At 42.2% G+C, this 22654-nt stretch overlaps 1 protein-coding gene across 1 annotated transcript; it reads left to right on the top strand.

The window, feature by feature from the left end:
- The first annotated feature begins 1116 nt into the window (after window positions 1–1116).
- Window positions 1117–2225, top strand: LOC147622544 (uncharacterized). The gene is made up of 2 exons (XM_086822092.1): window positions 1117–1258; window positions 1482–2225. The coding sequence occupies exons 1-2, from the start codon at window positions 1242–1244 to the stop codon at window positions 2146–2148; spliced, it is 684 nt and encodes a 227-aa protein (XP_086678218.1). The 5' UTR covers window positions 1117–1241; the 3' UTR covers window positions 2149–2225.
- The last annotated feature ends 20429 nt before the right edge of the window (window positions 2226–22654 follow it).

The following is a 22654-nucleotide window of genomic DNA, read 5'->3' as shown; positions in this document are numbered from 1 at the left end:
AGCCCTTAACAACCGATTTGGACACATTAAGCAAGAGGTATATACACACACACACACACACACACACACACACACACATATATATATATATGTGTGTGTGTGTGTGTGTGTGTGTGTGTGTATATATATATATGTATATATACATACATATATATATATATATATGTATATGTATATATATATATATATATATATATATATTACAACAAGGGTGCATTATTGAAAGCCATTCACTTTCACATACTATCTCCACAAAGAGTACAACAAAGAAACAAAGCTATCAAGCTAGCATTATTATACATTGTACAATAAATTTGGTCCCGTGGGCTATAATTCACTTTCCCATAGTTGCTTTCACATTCCCGTACTCGATAAAACAAAAACTATTCCGAGGGATGTCGCAAAAATGATCACTTCAAGACAATTGTGCATTGTTTACATTGTAATGTAAATTTGGTCACATGGGCTATTCACTTTCTATACTTTCTTTTACTGCTTCCACAAAGTTCACACAACAAAGCACGAAAGTTATCCTTTTTGCATCCTGATCTCCAAGTTCCGATCTTTTCTCTTATTGTTGATGATATTCAGAGGATGTGGAATATGCTTAGTAGATGCTGGTATGGTTCATATGGATTGCCAGTAACGAATGTGTGTGTGTCTGATAACAAGGGTGCATTATTGAAAGCCGTTCACTTGTCTCCACAAAGAGTACAACAACGCAACAAAGTGTCAGGCTAGCATCATTATACATTGTACAATAAGTTTGGTCACATGGGCTATAATTCACTTTCCAAGGGTTGCTTTCACATTCCCATACTTGGTTAAAAAAAAACTATCCCTAAGGATGCCGCCAAAAAGACAAGTGTGCATTGTTTTTACGTCCTTTTTACATACTCTCCAAGTTCCATACCTATCTTTTCTAGAGCCCTATCACAAAGCAGAGTGGAAAAATAACTTTAAACCTTTCAACTTTTTAATGATTCACGAGACGGCCACTTTTCTTCACTTTTCTCCAACAGAGAAGGTACCATAACTGTGAGAGACATTTTTCTTCAACAGAGAAGCTACCGTAACTTTTCTCCAACAGAGAAGCTATTGTAACTGTGAGAAACATTTTTCCCCACACGTGACACACGCGCACGGGGCAAGCGGTAACTCAGCTGGGATCACTATAAATTGAGCTCCAGCCTCGGCCCTCAACAGATACCTACAACTGTCAACAAGCAAAATCCGCGACGATGGCTGGTGCGCGCAGGTAGCGCTCTCTCTCTCTCTCTCTCTCTCTCTCTAATATGATTTACTGCAGCTTAATCAATGTATATATGCTAAGAACAACTCACTAATTTTGGGTATCTCTTTCTCTCTCTCTCTCGCTCTCTCTCTCTCTCTCTCTCTCTGATTAATATGATTTACTGCAGCTTAATTAATGTATATATGCTGACCAGAGCAGCACACTAATTTTGGTTGGTGCTCTGCAGCATATTCATGTTCATGTTCTGCATGGGTGCCATGGTGGCGCTAATAGGCGCTGTAGTACCGGCAGACCGGACAGCGGTGCCGGTTCACGGCAAGGTGGGCAGCGTGGTTCGCGAGGAAGGCTGCCCAGAGGCTGCATATGCCTACCCCTTTCAGAGTGTGTGCGACGTGCCAGCACAGTTCGACGTGGAGTACCACCTTGTGGCTCCTTTCAGCAATGCATTGATAGCCAAAGGGGGATTGACGGCAGGTTTCGGCTCCTCCGTTTCTTTCACGGGCAACCAGAGCGATGAAGGGTACAAGTTCAAGTTGACAGCGCTCTCGTCATCCGCCTCCGAGAACATCACCTTGGAGACTGCTTTCACTGTCACCAACACCGAAACCGAGAAGAAGCTTGGGTGGCAATTTAGTGCTTGGCACCGCTCCGTTGTCCTTTCCTTTGTGGACGATGACGATGCCACCGAGTTTCACTTGGCTAGAGCTTGTAATGTCCCCTTGCCTTGCCCAGAGACCACGGGCGCCCGCTGCGAAAGCTACTTCTTCCTCACTCCCGCCCTCGTTGGCCTCACCGGCATCGGCTCAAACTCCGGTTTTGCATTCTCCTGGATTGTGCCTTCTGGCTCTGAATCTTCAGGGAACCTGCCCCTCCTCCTACGCAGGGTCTACTAGAACAACATCAATATTCTCCTGCGGAGGATTGTGGTTGTGCCACAGTTTCAATAAGTAGCAGCTTCAGTTGCAACTTCTTTTGTGTGTGTGAGACAGAGAGACAGCTTGCAACTTCTTTTGTGTGTGTGTGTGTGTGAGTGAGAGAGAGAGAGAGAGAGATTGTGCAATTCATTGAGCTTATTACATTTGACAACTAGGTATGCACGCCTAAACTCTGCTAAGAAAATTATACGCACCACACAAAGCGACAAATTAACAAACACTGTGATTTGTAATTTTTAGTAGCTTCGCGTATTAAAGAATGGACAAAAATTACATGGAAGTTATTTAGGTGTTGCTAGTTGTTGTATAATGCTAGGTAGTGGAATGGGAGTAAAGAGTTGAGAACCATTCAATTTGTCTTAAACAGAGTTGTGATGAGTATGTGGCATCGTTGTTGTTGTCATTGAAGATAGGTTTTAAACAAGTGCCTCTCAAAAAACAAAAGCGAAATTAGTTACACAAAGAGTTTAATTTGTAAGGCAAGTTTTACTTCAGCAATTATGGTTCCCAACAAGTAAAAAATAATGCTATTAATTAATTAGTTGTGGCTGCTGGTTCCAAAATGCAAAGTTGGATGGTCATTAAAAAAAAAAAGGAAAGGGGGGGGGCGTGTGCCAGGCACGCGCCCCCCCCCTTTCCTTTTTAGGCAGGGGTTCGTGACACCCAACTCATTTGGGAAGAAGCCTGCCTGCAACATTTTGTGTTCCATATCCTCTAGCTTCAAGTCGATCTCTTTGCTCTGTGCATGCTCTGCACCTTATTATTTGGATCAGTCCATGCTGCAAGCTTCCATGCTTTATTCCTTATTCTCATGGCTTCAATGTCTTTGGCCGCCAGCTGCTGCATATATATTCACCATTAAAACGTAAGCTGCCCCATCGCATGTATGCCAAGTGTGGTGGTGCAGGCGGTGCTCTCGGCAACATGTATGCCAAGTGTAAGCTGCCCCATCGCATGTATGCCAACAAGTGTGGTGGTGCAGGCGGTGCTCTCGTCAACATGTATGCCAAGTGCGGTGCAGGCTGTGCTCTCGTCAACATGTATGCCAAGTGTGGTGGTCTCGTGAACATGTATGCAATGTGTGGACTGCAGCCTGCAGGCGCAGCAGAGGCAGAGAGAGAGAGAGAGCGATGGCAACTAGAGAGAGAATTTGAGGCTAGAGAGAGAGAGGCTAGAGAGAGAGAGGTAGGGGTGACTAGAGAGAGAATATGAAATTAGAGAGAGAGAGAGAAGCTTGAGAGAGAAATAGTCCAAAGCATTCAATTTTAAAAAAAAATGGGGGAGGGGGTTTTTTTTATTAGTTATTTTTATGGGCGGTGGACGACAGGGGTCGAGGGCCGGGAAAAAGAATTGGGCACCACCATCTTGATCGGGACGGAAAAAAAAAATACCCGTGGAATTTGTTTTTTGTCCCATTATGTATTGAGTATGTAAATAAATTTTTTTGTTTATACATCCCATTAGCAATTATGCCTCCCCAATCTTAAATGAAATTGATTTCATTAATTATGCCTCCCCAATCTTAAATGAAATTGCATTAATTAGTTAGATGGGGAGGAGCTTAAAAGTAAACTACATTTTTTTTAAAAAAAGGAAGGGGGGCGAGTGCTTGGCACTCCGCCCCCCCCTTTCCTTTTTTTTAATCTCTCTCTCTCTCTCTCTCTCTCTCTCTCTCTCTCTCTCTGTGCGCCTTCGCCTCTCCCTTGCAATGTCTCATGGATTTGTTTCCCCTTGCGCCCAACATACAGGTCCACTAGAGCATTGCCGAGCTCGATTTGCTTCTGCAGCAACCCATGCCTTCAAATTTCGACATGGATTTGTTTCCCCTTGTCAACAGCTTCAAACATGCACAGCCTGTTGGCCTTGCCCATTTTGAGCATCCTGCAATCAAAGCAATCCAGGACAGAGCTTTCCTAGAAGGGAGCTTCTCTAGAGCACTTTGCGCCTCGCGAAGAGCGCCACACTTGGCATACATGACCACGAGAGCACCACGCAATACAATATGATGCTCCAACAGCCCCTGCCTCCATACCTTGTCAATGGCTCCAGCAGCACGGGCTTTGAGGATGCAGGCATGGGTCACTTCAGTTGGAACGATGCCATTACGATGCATTTGTTCAAAACAATCCAAACCCAGTTGGCCCTTCCCTTCTCGCGCATAGCCTGCTCTCTCTCTCTCTCTCTCTCTCTCTCTCTCTCTCTCTAGCTTCTCTCTCTCTAGCCTGCTATCTTTCTCTAGCTTCTCCATCCAAGATGCTATTATGCATCTTGGATGTTAAAATAAATTTTTTTTAATTTATATCCAAGATGTTATTATGCATCTTGGATGTTAAGGCAAGTTTTACTTGAGCAAGTATGTGCACGATTAAACTAATTGTGTTTGTACAATTCATTGGTTTATTACATTGACAAAGAGAGAGAGTATGTACCTGGTTTGGAGGCATCGTTGTTGTTGTCATTGAAGATAGGTTTTAAACAAGTGTCACTCAAACAAGAAAAGCGAAGTTAGTTACAAAACAAGTTTAATTTGTAAGGCAAGTTTTACTTGAGCAAGTATATGCACAAATAAACTAATTATGTTTGTATATTTTGTTGCTTTATTACATTTGACAAAGAGAGAGAGAGACAGAGAGAGGACACAATGTCTTAAAAGTTTCATTTTAAATTTGATTTCTGCAAGACCAGAGAGTCTATCAAGTATTTCTTGAGGAGACTAAGACATCAAAACTTTATGCAATAAGCTTGATCTCCAGTCCAGTGGATGGTCCTCCATAGCAAGGTCCCCATTTCTTGAATTTTTTGAGTCAAAGAGAGCTTTTCTTCCGTCTACTTTCAAAAATACCATGTCATCTTCTTGAAACTCTTGTAGTTTTAAAATTTTGTTCACACTTAGATATTTTGACAAATCTAAGCTTTTCATATTCACTTTTCATTTCATTCACAATCTACTTGCCTATCCAAACCTTTCCAACATGGCCACACCAAGGAGAAGAGATGCACTCTTAACTATAAATTCCTTTTCGTGGTTGCTTTTATACGAAAATTTGTCCTTCTTATCCCCGGGGGATGCACCTAACAAAATGTAAGTGTAGCACGTGAGTTCATCAGGAGGGTTTTTTTAATTGATAAAACCTATAGGATTACATACAAGAGGGGATTTTTAATTACACTTTTGAAAAAAACCCGTAGGTTCCTTAAGAAAGAGGGGTAATTTTATTAGTTGATAGCATGTAGGTAGAGGGGGTTTTCTATTACCCCTTGAACGCACGTGATACAGATGATTTTTTATTAGTGGACCCCTCGAGTTCTCATCATAGTGTGTGTGTGTGTGTTGGTGTGATGGATTTGTGGCTCTCTGTGTGTCAATAGAAAGGGAGATTTGCATGTAATATGTTTCTTAAAGACACTATTAACATTTAATATCTACCACATGGCCTTCAAATTCAACCTTTTGTTTGGGACACAAAAAAATGAAGTTTCCTTGTGTTGAGAGATGTAATCGCGGTGTTGTGTGTATGTGGGAAAGCACCCTAGAGGAGCAAGATATTGTGGTGAGATATGAATGCCACATGTAATATTGCATGGTGTGTGAGAGTTGACCAAAAGAAGTGGAAAAGGAGTTGCCACATGGATGATGATGTGTAAAGTGGGATAAGGCTAGAGAGCCTATATCATTGTATGGTTCATTGTGATATGCAATACAAGGGAATAGTGTTGAGTGTGCAATCTCCCTCTCTCTCTCTAGTCATGGAGTTTTTAGTGTGGTTTAATCCACCTTAATTATATTGCTTAATCTATGTCCTTCACCATGATCAATCCCATTTCTAGAATCTTAACATGGTATCAGAGCCAAATGGGCTCTTGGTCATGGTGTTTATTATGTATATTAGCTTGTTTGTGTGTTTGTTTGATTAAGCATTATTTTCAGTTATTATGAGAAAAAAAATTATGCACACTCATATTATGATTTGGATTTGCATTTGTGAAGATTTGAGAGGAGATTTGCATTTGTGAGGATTTGAGAGGAGATTTGCAACAAGGAGGTTGCATAGAAGCTGCCCAAGAGAGTTGCAAATGGAGTTTTGCAACATGGAGAGCTTGCTCATCATCAAGGAAGCTGAAAATGGAGATTTCAGCAAGTGTGAAGACTATGGAGTCTTCATCATCATCAAGGAGAAGCTGCCAAGAGAAAATTGCTGCTGATTATGTCTCAAGAAGGTTGGTTTTGTGAAGTTTTGCCTCAAAGTTTTGTGTTTGAGCATGGAAAAATGCTCAAGTATAAGGGTTGCTTGATGGGATGGAAGAATCCCAAGGTTCTTTGCTTCCAAGAAAAGAGTGTAAGAGGTGCAATGCTTGTCTAAGAAGGGACAAGCGGTTATGGGCTTGGAAGAAGGTCATGGTTGAGCACATTAGAAAGAGTGATGCTCATGGTTTTGCTCATAGAAGATGGGCAATGTTTGGTGGAAGCTTTTGGAGTTTTCACATTGGTTTGCACCTTGGTTTCTTGAGAGAAACCAAAATGGAAAAGCACCCTTGAATGGATGCATGCATTGAAGGAAAAGCATGCTGATTCGGAGGCCATGAAGGCTACGTCAATGGTCATGGAAGACCTCAACTTGGAGGCCTTGAAGAGTGCTTCAATGGGAGGCACTATTGTTGTGCAAGAAATTTGATGGAATATGCTTAAAAAGGTTGAGCATGTGGTTGTTTTTCACTTGGAAGAAAGTATGGTTGAAGAAGGGAAGCACATTGGTAGTGCACAAAAGGGTGCAAAATTAGAGAGCTTGGAAAGCAAGCTTGAAAAGAGGAAAGGCCCTCTTCTCTACCGGTAAGAAGAAGCCATAGATGGCTTAGTGGTCATGGATTTGGCTAGACATTGATGTGTTGGGATGCCTTAAAGGGAGGCAAATGCATGAAATTGCAGAGAGAGAGTGAAAGATGAAGCTTCATCAAGAGGGTGTAACCAGGAACTTGATGTTGAAAGAAAGCTTGTGGAAGATGGATGCTCTAGCCATGGTGTTCATCACAAGGATAGAACAGGGCAGAGAAGAAGAAAAAGCATGGAAGCTCAACAACTGAGGTGGAGCTCAAAGATGCTTCGGAGAAGCTGTAAGAAACAGCGCAAGAACCAGCACAGCAGGAAACATCATCATCGCCTAGAGAGAGTAGGGCGCAGCGTTGAAGTTACTCCAGCTACTGAAGACAGCGGAAGGAGACTCGTTACACAACATGAGCAGTCGCTCGTTGTAGAGCACAAGGCAAAGAGGAGCGAAGCTATTGGAGAAGCGAACAGCACCAAAGAGCACACCCAAACTAAAAACAGCAGTAAAGAGAGAAAGAGTCGCAGAGGTACAGTAGGATGGTGGAAGCTGCTAAGAGGAAGCAGGCCGCCAAGGAGGGCGGTGAGAGGTTGGAAAATCGGTCAACTCCACAGGCATGCCTCACACAGCAAGCGAGCTGCAGCCAGTCTCAGTAGCGCAGTTCAGAGGAGGTAGTCAAGCAGTAGCACAGCACACCAAGAGCTGAAGCAGAGGCTGACGTACGCCTAGTACAAGGCAGCCGGGGGCTGCTGTGGTGACTTCAGTGAGCAGAGCATGCAGCTGGAGAAGAGGAAGGGCGATAACAGCCAGAGAGAGAAGCAGGCGAAAGAAAGAAGACCGCCATAGCTGTTGTGCAGAACAGGTCGAGTGGAAGGAGAAGAGAAGACCTGACGCGTTGTCGTGACGTGTGCGGAGTAGCCAGGAAAGTACGAGACTTCTAGCTGTGAGAGTTGGTGCCAAACCTAACAAGGAAACTCACATTCAAAATTTCCCAAAAAATCATAGGACAAATCCATCCTTGAATTCGTGTTCCAATTGCCTATCCCTTTCCAAGCATAGATTCACTGGCTTCTTTTTCCAAAACTTTCCAGCTAATCACATGTAGGCATAACATAACCTTTAAGTATTTCCAACATACATGTGACCCCTTTCATTCCATACATCCACTGTCACCATTCCCAACATCTCATAATGTTCTTTATCACCTGAAAATATGGCTTAAAATTCCAACAACTCACAAACACAAAATGATATATGGCATAACTTTAACATATTCACATGATTTTAAAAGAAATCCATGGCCTGCATTTAGATCCACTAAGATAGAATCAAAGTCAATTCTCACTAGAGTCGTTGCTGTATTTCTGACTCTTTGATTCCATGTCCCTTGATGAAATATCCTCACATCTCTTCATATCAAAAACCACCCTTTATTTTTTTACAAAACCTTTGAAGGTTTGTTGGCATCATGTATTTACAAGTGGTAGGTAGGAAAAATAAAGAAATTTTATCAAGTTTTACTTATCTGAAGGCGGGGAGAAGCGATTTCATTTGAATTTCTTTGAAAAATATTCTTCCCACACTTCACTGCAGGCAGCGAACAGCCGGCGCATAGCTGGTTTTTGTGAATTTGAAGTAGGCATATCATTAGATAGTAGCAGCTCTGCTCTCTAATTCAAGCCCCAACACGCCATAAACAGTCACTAAATGCATGAAATGAATCTCTCTGGTCGTGTCGCCTCTGTCCCTTGTTTTTTTTCTGCAGACCCTCTCCCCTCCGCACCGCACCCAAATCTCTGGTTTTTTCTGGTCATTCCCGCGAGGAAGTCGGCGCCCACACCCTTTTGCAGCTAAAATCGCGCATTTCCCATTTTAATTTTCCTCACTGCGCCTACCATTCCACGCGTATTTCTTTCAAGTAATATTCATTAAAAATTAACTTTCTCACACCATAGCCTTGCTAAGGTTTCCCACACCACATCAAAGTAGGCTTCATTCGATAACCTTATTGCATATACGACCTTGCCATCTAAAGCATACGATCAAGACCACAACCATTATGTACCATAAAGTCCTCTGTCTCAGTGCTAGTATCAACTCAACCATGTTAGGCACAGCTTATGAGCAATTCACCATCTCATGGAATCAATAAAGCAGTCGAACCACAAGCATAATCCAGTCCTATCAAGGCACAAGGTCTCTACTAGCTCCAAAATTCTCCATAAACATAAAAAAAATCCTCCACAATTCACACCACACTGTCAGAAGCTTCGAAACCTGGCTGAGCCTCAGCTCATCTTATTGAACCTCATATACAATATGAACATATGTACATGGCATCATATAATGACTGGTCATGGCACTTAACGCCATGCATCTGGATGTGTATTTGATGGCTTCACATGCACGGTTTCACACCATAGACGTGCCATGGCACGACATCCACCCCCTCTAAACCTGCACATCCTCTGGTATGTGCCAAATCATCATCAAGGTTCACATATAACTGGATGTCGTCCTCATCTTCTGCACCTCCAGGAAGATCATCCTCTTCCTCTTCAATCATATCCATACTACCACTGTCAGGCCTCTCATCCTGAGTCTCTTGTGAATCAAAAGGATCACTATCATGCCTTCTTTTAAATATCTTGATTCTTTTGCCAGCCACAAGATTCTTTACTTCTGTTCCATCAAGCTCACACAGAGTATACGTGGCATTTCCATGCACATGCTTGACAATGTAAGGGCCAAACCATCTTTTTGCAAATTTTCTTTGAACAGTGAATTGGTTGTCAAGGCTACTATCATACATTAGAACCCAATCACCTTCTTCAATAGGTTTTGGCCGGAGTCTGTGTCTACTATCAAATCTTTCTTTATTTTTCAGCCTTGCATCTTTCAAGCGAGCTTTAGCAAGCTCTACATCTTCAGGCCTCCTCTCCAACTGTCTTATTCGCAATGCAAGGAGGTCATCTCTGCTCAATCCTTCCACCCAGGGCAATACATTCCAAGTTAGAATTACTTCTTCAACTGGCATCACTGGCTTCTGACCATACATCAATTCTGCAGGCATGTATCCTGTCACTGAGCTATGAGTTGTACGGTCAGCCCACAAGGCATATGGTAACAGCTTTGGCCACTCTCGCATTCTTTCTCTGCATGCCTTAGCCAAAGCTTTAATGATTGGAGGATGTCCTCGCTCACTTTTCCCATTGCCCTCAGGATTGTAAGCACATGTTAGGGACAGTTTGATACCAATTCGAGAGAAGAATTCCCTTGCTTCTTCAACATCTAGCTCACCCCTATCAGCTGTTATTTTCCCGACACAACCATACCGGCAGATCACATCTTCCAAGAGAAATTTGCATACTGTTTCCGTACTCTTTGTTCTAAGAGCACGCCCTTCTACCTGATTTGTCAAATCTTCTCTTGCAAGTGCTATATACCGCATCTGCCAAATTCCCAAAGGCATTGTAACTAGATCCACTACCCATTTGTAGTGCATGGCAAGTGGGTAGGTTGGTTGCAAGCCATCACGATGCCGCACATTTGAGTACATTTGGCATACCACGCATGTTTCCACATATTGGGAAATATCCTTGTACATTCCTTTCCACCAATATTTTTCCTTTATTTTGGTAAAGGTGGCCCACACACTTCTATGTCCAGCCCAGAGACTCTCATGGAATTCTTTCACAAGCTTTCCTTGAGTCTCTTTATCACATATGACTCTCTGTGGCATAGCATTCCTCTGCTTAGGATGCTTCCAGAGATACCCATCCTTCAGGAAATAACCATATGCTTTTCTGCGGATCCTCTTAAATTCTGAGTCAGACCAATTTTCTTGCCTTGTCAGAGTACTCAAATATTGACCAATAAGCAACCAATCTCCTTCATATATTTCCTCAATAAAAGATTCAAGTGCATTTGATAGGCAAATATGATCCCCTTTTGCATATGCTGTAGTATAGAACTTTGTACCCACATCATCAATGTCACTAATCATCTCTTTCTCATCTTCATACCTGGCTCTTGATAGCATATCTGCAACTGGATTATCTTTTCCCGCAATATGCTCAAACTCAGGATTTAGTGACTTGATATAAGCAATCCACCTAAGCATAGCAATATCTGGAGTGGTACAACTTGCTATCATCCCAAGAAGTGGCAAGCAATCAGTTTCCACAAGTACAGATGCCCCAATAAGATATTCTTTTTCACATTTTAGAGCAGTGACTATCCCCCATAACTCTCTCTTGATCTGTGGATACTTCCGTTGCCGAAAGCTTAATACCTTTGCTCCAAATCTAATTACATACCTATGATCATCCTCGTCATCTTGCCCTACTGCCCATCCTATCCCAGTAGGACTAGTATCAACTGTAACAATCACAGGTCTGCCACACTCATAATCTGCCTTTCTCAAAGTGGGTGATGATTGGAGCAAATATTTCAGCTTCCGCATAGCTTTAATATGTACTGCACTCCACAGAATTTTTTGATTTTTCCTCAAAAGTTGATAAAGAGGATCTGCTACATGTGCATAATGTGGGATCCAAATAACATAAAAGACACATGCTCCAAGAAATCTCCTCAGCTCTGTAACATTAATGCATGTTTCCTTCATTCTTTGTATTGCATCTATCTTGGCTGGACAAGGTCGGCGTCCACTAGTACTACAAAGATGTCCCACTATTAGCACTTCACCAACTCCAAACACTGATTTCAGCCCAGATAAAGTAAGATTCACTTCTTCAAGCCTGGATAGAATCATATCACAATCCTTTATATGATTTGCCACAAACTTGCGGCACCCCTTTGAATCCAAATCCCCATCTTTGTCTTTCTCATCACAGCCCTTTATTGGCACATCATCCAAAAATGGCATAGTTTTTTGTGGTATGAAGTCTCGTAAGACTTTGTTCATTCCATTCATCATATGTGCCACTGAGTTAGTGGCTCCCTGTGGTAAGGTACACATCCTTACTAATCCCAAAGGAGTTCTCATTGTGGTCAAGTCCCTGCTTTGTATATCCAGCTGGAACTGATCATATCCCGAATACAGATCACCCATAGAGTATATAGCTTTTCCTACAAATGCTTCTGCAAACTCATCCACAATTGGACCTGCTCCCACATTCCTGATTGTGACTTTGTTTACAGGTTGCATGTCTTGAATAAAGCGCAATGTCCCATTTTTCTTTGGTACAGTAAACCATTTGTTGGAATATGGGGCACATGAAGGCTCCAAGATTCCCATCCTGATCTTTTCCTTTAGTAACTCCATCAACTTTGGCAAGAGAGCCTTTGGTACTGGAATTGGCCGCAGGTTCCAGGGCACATGTGGAACAGTAAAGATCACCATTGGTGCTGTTACACTTGGATCAACACAGCCTATCTCATGCGGCTGAAAAGCAAAGGCTTTCCCATGTTTTACAAGCATCTCCTCAAAGCATTCCCTTTCAACTGGCAACAGAAAATCCTTCTCACCAATCTTCAGCTCTTTTAGAGTTTCTTGAGTAAATTTATGCCCAAGTTTTTTCGGATCTCTAAGATTTGGTTGCATAGAAGCTTCATCTATCTTCTCCTTGCTTCCTGGTGGCAAGGGCAAGGCAACTGGTTTCACCTTCTTTGCAACCGTTTTGTACTTTGTATCAACATGAGCATCCATCTCACAATTCATGTTTTTACATTCCACCCCCTCAAATTCCTGGATTATATCATACATCTCCACAGATGACACCTCTATCATTTCATTTCCACCCTGTAATAAGCATGCTCTTCCCATATCAAAAAGCACATCCATAGTATCTACAAATGACACCTCATCAAGCACTCCTGAAATAAACTCATTCTTCTCCAAAAGACCACACTGCTCAAAACTTTTTTGTTCATTTTGTATATGTTTTTGCATGCCACGCTTCAAATCCTTGCTTTTTACAAAAACCAGTGACCCATAGCTGGAGAATCCCTGAAAATTTGCTGAAAAGCTATTTACATTGATTGAGTCCTGCGAGAACTCATTTCCCCTTGTACCATTGGAATCCCGCTTTACAATGGCACCTGGCCAAAATCCCTCATCTCCCTGTAATTCATGAACTCTCTGTTTATCTTTGGGAGTGACTGTGCCCGAAGAGACTCACGATTCCTTTCATGATTAATGCAAACTGTCAAAAACTGAACAGCTTTTTTGCCATCTTTACTCCTTATTCTTGCATATGCTGAACCATCATCCAAAACCTTTGTTTCCATCCTTACAGCTGTAATGTAGGGTTGCCCAAGGATAAGGGGATACGATGACATCTCCTGAACAAAGAAATTCTGATCATCCTTCACATCCCCTATAGTTACCCTTACATTTGGACATGCTGCATAAAGCTCTCCAGATGAGTTATTGGCTGCTTTAATCATCCACCCATGATCCACATCTATTGGCCACTTACATTTGTTGTAGAGATTTTTAGCCATAAGATTTATTTCAGACCCATGATCAATTAGAGCGACATATGGCTCTTCCAAATCACCTATCTTGACAAGGGTTTCAGTGGTTGCTCTTGCCCAATGGCTCCTAGAGTAATGACTCTTTGTAAGAACTTCTTTTTCATCATCCTCTTCCACAAAGCGCACTTGTCGTGCCCCATCAGCAGAGTGATTACATTCTACCACATTTTCTCTCTCTTCCTTTTTCTGTACCTGTACTCCATGAGTCTTGGAAGTGCTTGCCTCCCCTTGTGATGGAATAGATTCAATTATGGACTGCCTTTTTCTTCGTATAATATCAATTATCTCATCATGAAATTCTTTCTTTGCAATCCCCAAGACTTCCCCTAGTGTGAATTCCACCCTGCTGTTTAGAATCCTTTCTTCAAGTACCTTTTTGAGATCTGTTGCAACTTCAATATCAGATTGAAGCTTATAGAGTGGACTTTTCCCTTTACCCTTCTCCTTCATTTTTGCTGGCACTTCTTCCATTGAAACATCCTGTGGAGGTCTGCTATGCTGTGGAGGCATATGTGATGGCCCAGGATCCTTCTTTTCACTTCCACGTGTAACTCTTTTTGATGGCCCTCCTTCCTCATTTTCCCTTTTATGCTTCTCCTCTACCTGTGCCTCATTATTTTGGCATTTGGCAATATAGGCATGAATGGATAAAGAATCCACAGGCTCCTCCCAGCCAGTCTCAAGACGTATACAATCACCTGCCTCATGCAAAGCTTGCTTTGACACTTTCTTTGACGCAATTAATTCCATTGTTGATGGCCAAAAATCCTCATTCTCATAATCCTCATCATTCTCAAATCCCTGCTTTAGTTGACCAACCTTTAATCCATAGGTTGCTGCCTCAACCATAGAAATGGCATGACTAGCAGCCATATCCTCTACCAGCTTTTTCATCCCTCCTTTCCCAAAGTTTGTACTCAATGGAAGACCAGTCTCTGTAAGATGGATTTTCCCATCTTTGAAAAACACAAGTTGATTTTTAAGGGCTTCTTTATAGCTAGCACAATCCTTCTTTGCATGCTCTGGGTCATCACACCATATGCATCTATATGTAAACCCTTCTTTGCTTTGAGGCCTTTGCATAGAAGCCTGCCCCAATGGTAGACCTTTTTCTTCAATCCTGGACATCTTCAATTTTAAGTCACGCATACCCTTGATAAGCTCATCCATCGGCCCATCTATCTTGGGAATTGTAGCAGCTGGTTTAGATAGATTCTCAGGGGTGACAGCAGTTATGGGGGTTGCTGAGCCCATCACCATTTTATCCCTCCTCCGCTGTCGCTTTGCTAACATAGTGACTGCATCCTCAACATCATTCCAATCACGCTTTAATCCCTGCTCTGTATCCTTATCCTCAAGGAGGATTTCCAATTTCTCCTGGAGATCTTTCCCAGCTGCTTGTAAGAAGAGCTCTGTTTTTTCTCTGTCCAAAGTTGCACGCTCTATCCTTGACACCTGGGCATAGCGCTTCTCAAACTCTCTTAGCAATTCTGTGGCAGAAATTCCCATTTTAGGTTTTGTGACCCATTCCAAGAAAGTTCGTTTGGTCACTCGCTCAGAATCCTCCATGAAATATTCATCCTTTAAAGCAAGCTTGAACTCCTCCCAATTTCTGCCACCATGTGCTGTCTGCAATCCTCTTATGCGCTCTCTTATTTCAGGAACACATACCAGCTCGAAACTTCGAACCATATCCTCCTCAGTCACTCTGTTTAGCTCCATCTCCTTTATATAATTGCGCAGGTACTTTGTAATGTCCTTCCCATCAAATTGATCCACCTTTTTCACAATTGATTGTAATGCTTTGGTCGTGGAAATTTGTCCCCTCTCAGCAGCTTGTTGCTGTTGCATGTACATGGTAAACATTTGAAACATCTGCATAACTCCGGGGTCAAAATGAACCCCCTGACCCTCAGAATTCTCAGCCATAGCTTCCCTGTATATTTCACCACACTCTCACCCCAGCAGTTTCACGCCGGGTTCACCAAAAGCTGTCGTGACGTGTGCGGAGTAGCCAGGAAAGTACGAGACTTCTAGCTGTGAGAGTTGGTGCCAAACCTAACAAGGAAACTCACATTCAAAATTTCCCAAAAAAGCATAGGACAAATCCATCCTTGAATTCGTGTTCCAATTGCCTATCCCTTTCCAAGCATAGATTCACTGGCTTCTTTGTCCAAAACTTTCCAGCTAATCACATGTAGGCATAACATAACCTTTAAGTATTTCCAACATACATGTGACCCCTTTCATTCCATACATCCACTGTCACCATTCCCAACATCTCATAATGTTCTTTATCACCTGAAAATCTGGCTTAAAATTCCAACAACTCACAAACACAAAATGATATATGGCATAACTTTAACATATTCACATGATTTTAAAAGAAATCCATGGCCTGCATTTAGATCCACTAAGATAGAATCAAAGTCAATTCTCACTAGAGTCGTTGCTGTATTTCTGACTCTTTGATTCCATGTCCCTTGATGAAATATCCTCACATCTCTTCATATCAAAACCACCCTTTATTTTTTTACAAAACCTTTGAAGGTTTGTTGGCATCATGTATTTACAAGTGGTAGGTAGGAAAAATAAAGAAATTTTATCAAGTTTTACTTATCTGAAGGCGGGGAGAAGCGATTTCATTCGAATTTCTTTGAAAAATATTCTTCCCACACTTCACTGCAGGCAGCGAACAGCCGGCGCATAGCTGGTTTTTGTGAATTTGAAGTAGGCATATCATTAGATAGTAGCAGCTCTGCTCTCTAATTCAAGCCCCAACACGCCATAAACAGTCACTAAATGCATGAAATGAATCTCTCTGGTCGTGTCGCCTCTGTCCCTCGTTTTTTTTCTGCAGACCCTCTCCCCTCCGCACCGCACCCAAATCTCTGGTTTTTTCTGGTCATTCCCGCGAGGAAGTCGGCGCCCACACCCTTTTGCAGCTAAAATCGCGCATTTCCCATTTTAATTTTCCTCACTGCGCCTACCATTCCACGCGTATTTCTTTCAAGTAATATTCATTAAAAATTAACTTTCTCACACCATAGCCTTGCTAAGGTTTCCCACACCACATCAAAGTAGGCTTCATTCGATAACCTTATTGCATATACGACCTTGCCATCTAACGTATACGATCAAGACCACAACCATTATGTACCATAAAGTCCTCTGTCTCAGTGCTAGTATCAACTCAACCATGTTAGGCACAGCTTATGAGCAATTCACCATCTCATGGAATTAATAAAGCAGTCGAACCACAAGCATAATCCAGTCCTATCAAGGCACAAGGTCTCTACTAGCTCCAAAATTCTCCATAAACATAAAAAAAATCCTCCACAATTCACACCACACTGTCAGAAGCTTCGAAACCTGGCTGAGCCTCAGCTCATCTTATTGAACCTCATATACAATATGAACATATGTACATGGCATCATATAATGACTCGTCATGGCACTTAACCCCATGCATCTGGATGTGTATTTGATGGCTTCACATGCACGGTTTCACACCATAGACGTGCCATGGCACGACAGCGTGCAGCGAATTGAGAAGATGACAACCTGTGTGCCAGAAATCTGACACACGCAGCGAAGTCGGCGCACAGACGTTCAGAAATTTTTTTTAAAAAAAAATATAACCCTTATTGGCATAAGGGTATATTCTACTTCCTTCAATCCTGGAGTGTTTTTTTCTAAGGTTCATAAACCCATAACTTTTTATTCACACACACCTTAATTGGAGATCACTCATCCGCATAAGGGTCCGCTGCCCGGCTTTGGCCAAAAAGGCTTTGTAATTTTGTATTTTTCACCCAAAAATGATGATGGACAAATCGTCCCCACGAGCATGCGTGCTCAAAACAGATTTTTTTTTTGTAATCATCCATGGTATGAGGGTAACCTGCCCGAGCTCACCTAGAAGCTCGAAATGGTAGTTGTTGTGATGTGTGCATGAGCGATGCACGTGTGAGGTGCATGCGCATGGGTTGGATCCCACCCGAACTTCCATGTTCAAATCGGACTCAGTGGTTCCGCTGTGAGCGATGAGTCGGCTCAAAATGGACAAGGTGTCTAAGATGGTAGACACGCACACACATGTTTGGATGATGGACACTCCAATGTATCATCGAGGGGGAGTGTTGAGAGGTAGCGATTGCGGTTGTGCAATGCTACATTGATATGGGTGATGGGTGATGGGTGAGTTATGGAACACCTCGATTAAGAGGGGGTGTTGAGAGATGTAATCGCGGTGTTGTGTGTATGTGGGAAAGCACCCTAGAGGAGCAAGATATTGTGGTGAGATATGAATGCCACATGTAATATTGCATGGTGTGTGAGTTGACCAAAAGAAGTGGAAAAGGAGTTGCCACATGGATGATGATGTGTAAAGTGGGATAAGGCTAGAGAGCCTATATCATTGTATGGTTCATTGTGATATGCAATACAAGGGAATAGTGTTGAGTGTGCAATCTCCCTCTCTCTCTCTAGTCATGGAGTTTTTAGTGTGGTTTAATCCACCTTAATTATATTGCTTAATCTATGTCCTTCACCATGATCAATCCCATTTCTAGAATCTTAACACCTTGCTGTTTCCAAGCTTGGAAAATGATGGAATCTACAAGAAACACATAAACACCATTTCCTGGGCCCGACCTACCATTTCCTACAACTGAGGTACCATGGACTCACAAGTACAAGAGCAAATCCGTACCATCCAATCGCAAGTATAAGACTAGATGGATACCATCCATTTACATTTTTGCGGATGCCTTGAATTCCCAAAAATTGAATTTCTTGTCTATCACATAGGTCATGACACAACAGTAGGTGATAGCCCTGCAAGAATGCATTCTAGCACCAAGTTTGGGAAATGGAGAACCATAGAACCCACCCCCAAACATGAAGTTTTAGTCTTCTATCATAGAGGGGATTGAGGAGGAGGTCAAGGATGAGGGCAATCCGGTTGCAAAGGGGGACAAGAGTTCGTTCCCTATGACGATGGAAAAGAACCAGGTAGTACTATCACAGTTCAACCCTTGGTTTGCAGCTTGCCTAGCTTCATCAAGTATGATGGTAAGTGATAACATGGTGTAGTCAATAAGTTCATCAAGAAATTTATGGCTCACTTCATGTTAGCTAAGATTAGGGACCCATAAGACAAGGTTCACCTAGCAGCCCCTCATCTCACAAGCAAGGCGGTGCCATGGTGGCAGCATTGGACTGTATAGAACCCTCGTATGCCAAAATATGACTGGAGAACATTACAATTGGGACACAATCATCTCAAATTTCAAGAACTATTTTCTCTATCCACAATACCTCACTACATTGGAGGATGACTTTGTTGAACTCAAGTAGAAAGGAATGCCAAATTTGAGTTACTTCAACAAACTTTTGACCTTAGCTTAGCAAATAGAAGCTACGGATAAGTAGAAGCTCTGGGCCTTCACTTGAGGGTTGGATTCCTCAATCATATATGCGATCAAAAATCTCAACCCAAAGACATATGAGGACGCATTGGCACTGACACAAAACAAGGAGATAAAGCTAAATGATGGTAAGCCAAAGCAAGCAATAGGTGGGAATTCTTTGCAGTAGCATAATGGGAAGGGCCACAACAGTAATAACAACAATAAGAATGAGAAACTAAGCAATAGTTGCAAGCCTAGATGACTCCCAACGAAAACAAAGGGCAAGGATAATAGGTGGATTACTATACGTAGAGAAGCAAAAGGCCTATATGGTCGAACAGAGATGCTTAAGATGTCATGTCAAACAGCATGGGAAGGAGGACTGTATGATGTGGAAGGAAAGGCAATAAGCCTCAATCAAACCAACCACCCTAGCTTCAAAAACCTCAGTAGTCCCAGCCACAAGCGTGGTGGTACAAAGGGCCACATATTTACCATTATCCTCGACACTGGTAGATCTTGTCTCCACATCTAGATGCCAAGTTAGAGTGTATCATGCTGCCCTTTGTGCTCGATGTTGATGGGTTCACACCAGGTATCCGCATGCAGATCACCGAAAAGGTGGCAAAAAAAGGAACAATTGTTTGTTCAACAAGTAGCATTTGAGCAACATTTTCTTGCCGCTCCCCTCATAGGGTGTGACATGATCCTTGGGATAGCAAGATGAGCACGTTCTTCATCACAGAAGGTGTGCCTACCCTAGTCACCCTCACCGATGTTTAGAGTCTTCTAGGTATCCCATTTATCTCACATCTCCAGGCAAAGTGAGTCATCAAGAAGGGAGCCGAAATTGCATTATTGTATGTTTGAGTTTCTTGCATTTTTCAACTTATAATCCCAAGCAGGTTGGCTTCATTTATGGATCCAACACCACAATATCACAACTAGAACACGAACCCGGGATTGAAAAGGCATCATCATATCCTGTTGAGAGATGACCTTCCTCTGAAAGTTCCGCCCTATCAACCAAAAGACCATTGGATCATGGTCATTCCTGACCCAAAACCACCGAGCGAGTTTCCTATTGCTTATCAAAAGCATTGGAAGGGCAATTGGAGATGGATCGGGCCGGATTCATCCATCTGAGGTCATCTCCATTCGCATCACCCATCCTCTCTGTCATAAATAAGGAAAGGTCGCACCAATTGTGCATCAACTATATAGATCATGAAACAAGCTGACAATCAAGAACAAGTTCCAGATGCTTCAACTTGAAGAGTGGCTACCACTAAGTTTGGATTTTTTAGGCCAACATTCCAAAAACAGCTTTTAGAACCGAACAAGGCCGCTACGAGTTCGTGGTGATTCCCTGTGGCATAACTGGTGCTCGAGGGACATTCTATAAAACAATTTCCTATGATTTTTCTATACTTATTGGGAAGTGTGTTTTAATATTTTAAGATGATATCCTAGTTTTTTTAACAACATATGAGCAACAATTTGTTGGATGTGGAGAAGGTTTTACGAATTTTGGAGGAAAATCAACCCTAGAAATTGGCATCCGAGGAACCAGTTTTGAAGATTACCCTCGGGGGGGTCACTTACAAAAAAATTGCCTATCAGGTGAGTTCAATAGAAATATATTTTAAATATATAAAACTTACAAAAATATATTTAAATAGGGAATTTATTTTTTATATTTTGGAAAAAAAATACAGATTTGAATAGAAAAGGATACATAAATTCATTCAAAAATTCACAGATAAGGGATTTTTAAAATAGGCCTTGAACGCACGCGATATAGTAAGTTTTCATAGACCTCGCTTTGGATGCCTCTGCAGTGTCATGTTCTTGCAAAATTTTAACCTATCTTCTAAGCTCTGCCTCTTCCTGCTTATTTAGAAGCCTTACATTACCCGCTTCCCGAAGGCGAACCAAAGCAGTTTGAGCATGAGCAATATGATTGCGATTTTGCTGAGCATAAAACTTGCCACATTTACGAATGACATGCTGCATTTCAGTAGTAAAGGCCTGCCACTTTTGCAAATTATTGAAGGGCTGCGATTGAATATACTGCAGTAAGTTGATAATAGTATTATGAAAAAGGCCCCGCCCAAGATGAGTGTTATTAACCATAAGCAGCCGTTTTTGATGCATAGCGCCCATAGCATGCTGCCAACCAAACACAGCCATGTGAAGGAGTAGCGGGCAGTGATCTGAAAGGTGCATTGCGCTACATACCTGCACATCACATACTGGTGGCAGCCAGTCAAGGCCCATAGCATAGATACAGTCCAGCCTTGACCATGCTCTAGAGTGAGACACGGAATGGAAAGTGTATCCGCAGCAATCCATACCATGGCACTGAACCCACATATCATGTAAACATAGATGAGCACTTGCAGATTACCACACATCTCTCTCTGCCGCTAACAAAACACCTGCACCAGTTGCAGAATCATGAGAAAATTCCAGCATGTTAAAATCCCCACAGAGAAAACCATCCACCATATTAACACTACAGAGCCAATCCTATAACTGACATCGAGCATTGGAATTATTGGCCTCATAAAAGTTACCAACCGAGATAGAAATACCATCATATCTACATGAGACAAAGAGCCCTCTGCCTGAAGCATGATTAAGGAGAAGTGTAGGATTAAGATTATCCTTTACTATTGTCAATGTACCAGAGTAGCCATCAGGAGAACCACCATAAAACAGAGAGTACTGATGACAATGACCCACCGAGTGTGCCTTATCATGCAGCTTATGTTCCTGTATACAAACCACATCAAAATCCTGCTCTAAAATCCATTTCCATAAAGCCTTCAATTTATCAGGACTATGAAGGCCTTTCACATTGAAGGAAGCAATCTTCATGCAAGTTGGGTATTTGGAACCATCTCCCCTGGCTCCCTACACTGCTCTGAATCATTCATGACAATCTCAAGATTAACTGAGCTATTATTTGTATGCATAGTTTCCTCTAACGCAAGATCCTGAGCAAGAGCAGCATAATTATTATAATTAGAATAGCCAGAGGAAAAGGAGTACCTGGTTCGGGGTTTAGTAAGAGCTCTCCTGTACGACACATTGGTAAACCCATCAGAATCCATAGCCCTCTTCCCTTTGTCAGGTGATTTGGAAGTAGAAGGAGGCACTGATGCAGATGCCTGATTGACCGGATTCATATGTCCCTTATGAGGAGAAGCATGCATAGGAGGCCTCCCCTGTTGTCTAGGAACAGAAGGAGGGGATGAAGGCTGTGACGTAGGGAGCCGGGTTTTCCCAAAGATGTGCTCAGAAGGAACCATCGTTTTACTTCCAGGATAACTGGGAATGAGCTTTATGTCAACTGCTGAGAGAGTAGGACGGTTTTTGGAGAAATGCCCAATATTACCACAATGAGAACATGCTCCTGTAAGAGATCCCCATTTCAAATAAATAACAATCCTGTCCACTCCGATGTCAATCTCTAATGTGGAAGGGAATTTTTCATCTGTCTTCCACATGATACAAACCTTGTTCCTGTTAGGAGAGTTAATTGAGGGTGAGAAAAGCACTTTCCCAAGTGAGCCTGCTATATCATTGATGCCACCCCACAAGAAGGCAGGCAAATCAAACAGCTCCACCCATACCGGAGAGTTAGTGAGAAGATCTTCCTTTATGAGTCTCACTCGCTTCCAAGGAAATACATGCACAACCTGTTGATGCAATAGAACAGTA

Source organism: Cibotium barometz, chromosome 28, assembly GCF_041138505.1.
Source record: "Cibotium barometz isolate CiBa-2024 chromosome 28, ASM4113850v1, whole genome shotgun sequence".
In the NCBI taxonomy this organism is placed as follows: domain Eukaryota; kingdom Viridiplantae; phylum Streptophyta; class Polypodiopsida; order Cyatheales; family Cibotiaceae; genus Cibotium; species Cibotium barometz.
The sequence above is the reverse complement of the archived record's forward strand: the minus strand, read 5'-3'. Positions and strand labels throughout refer to the sequence as shown.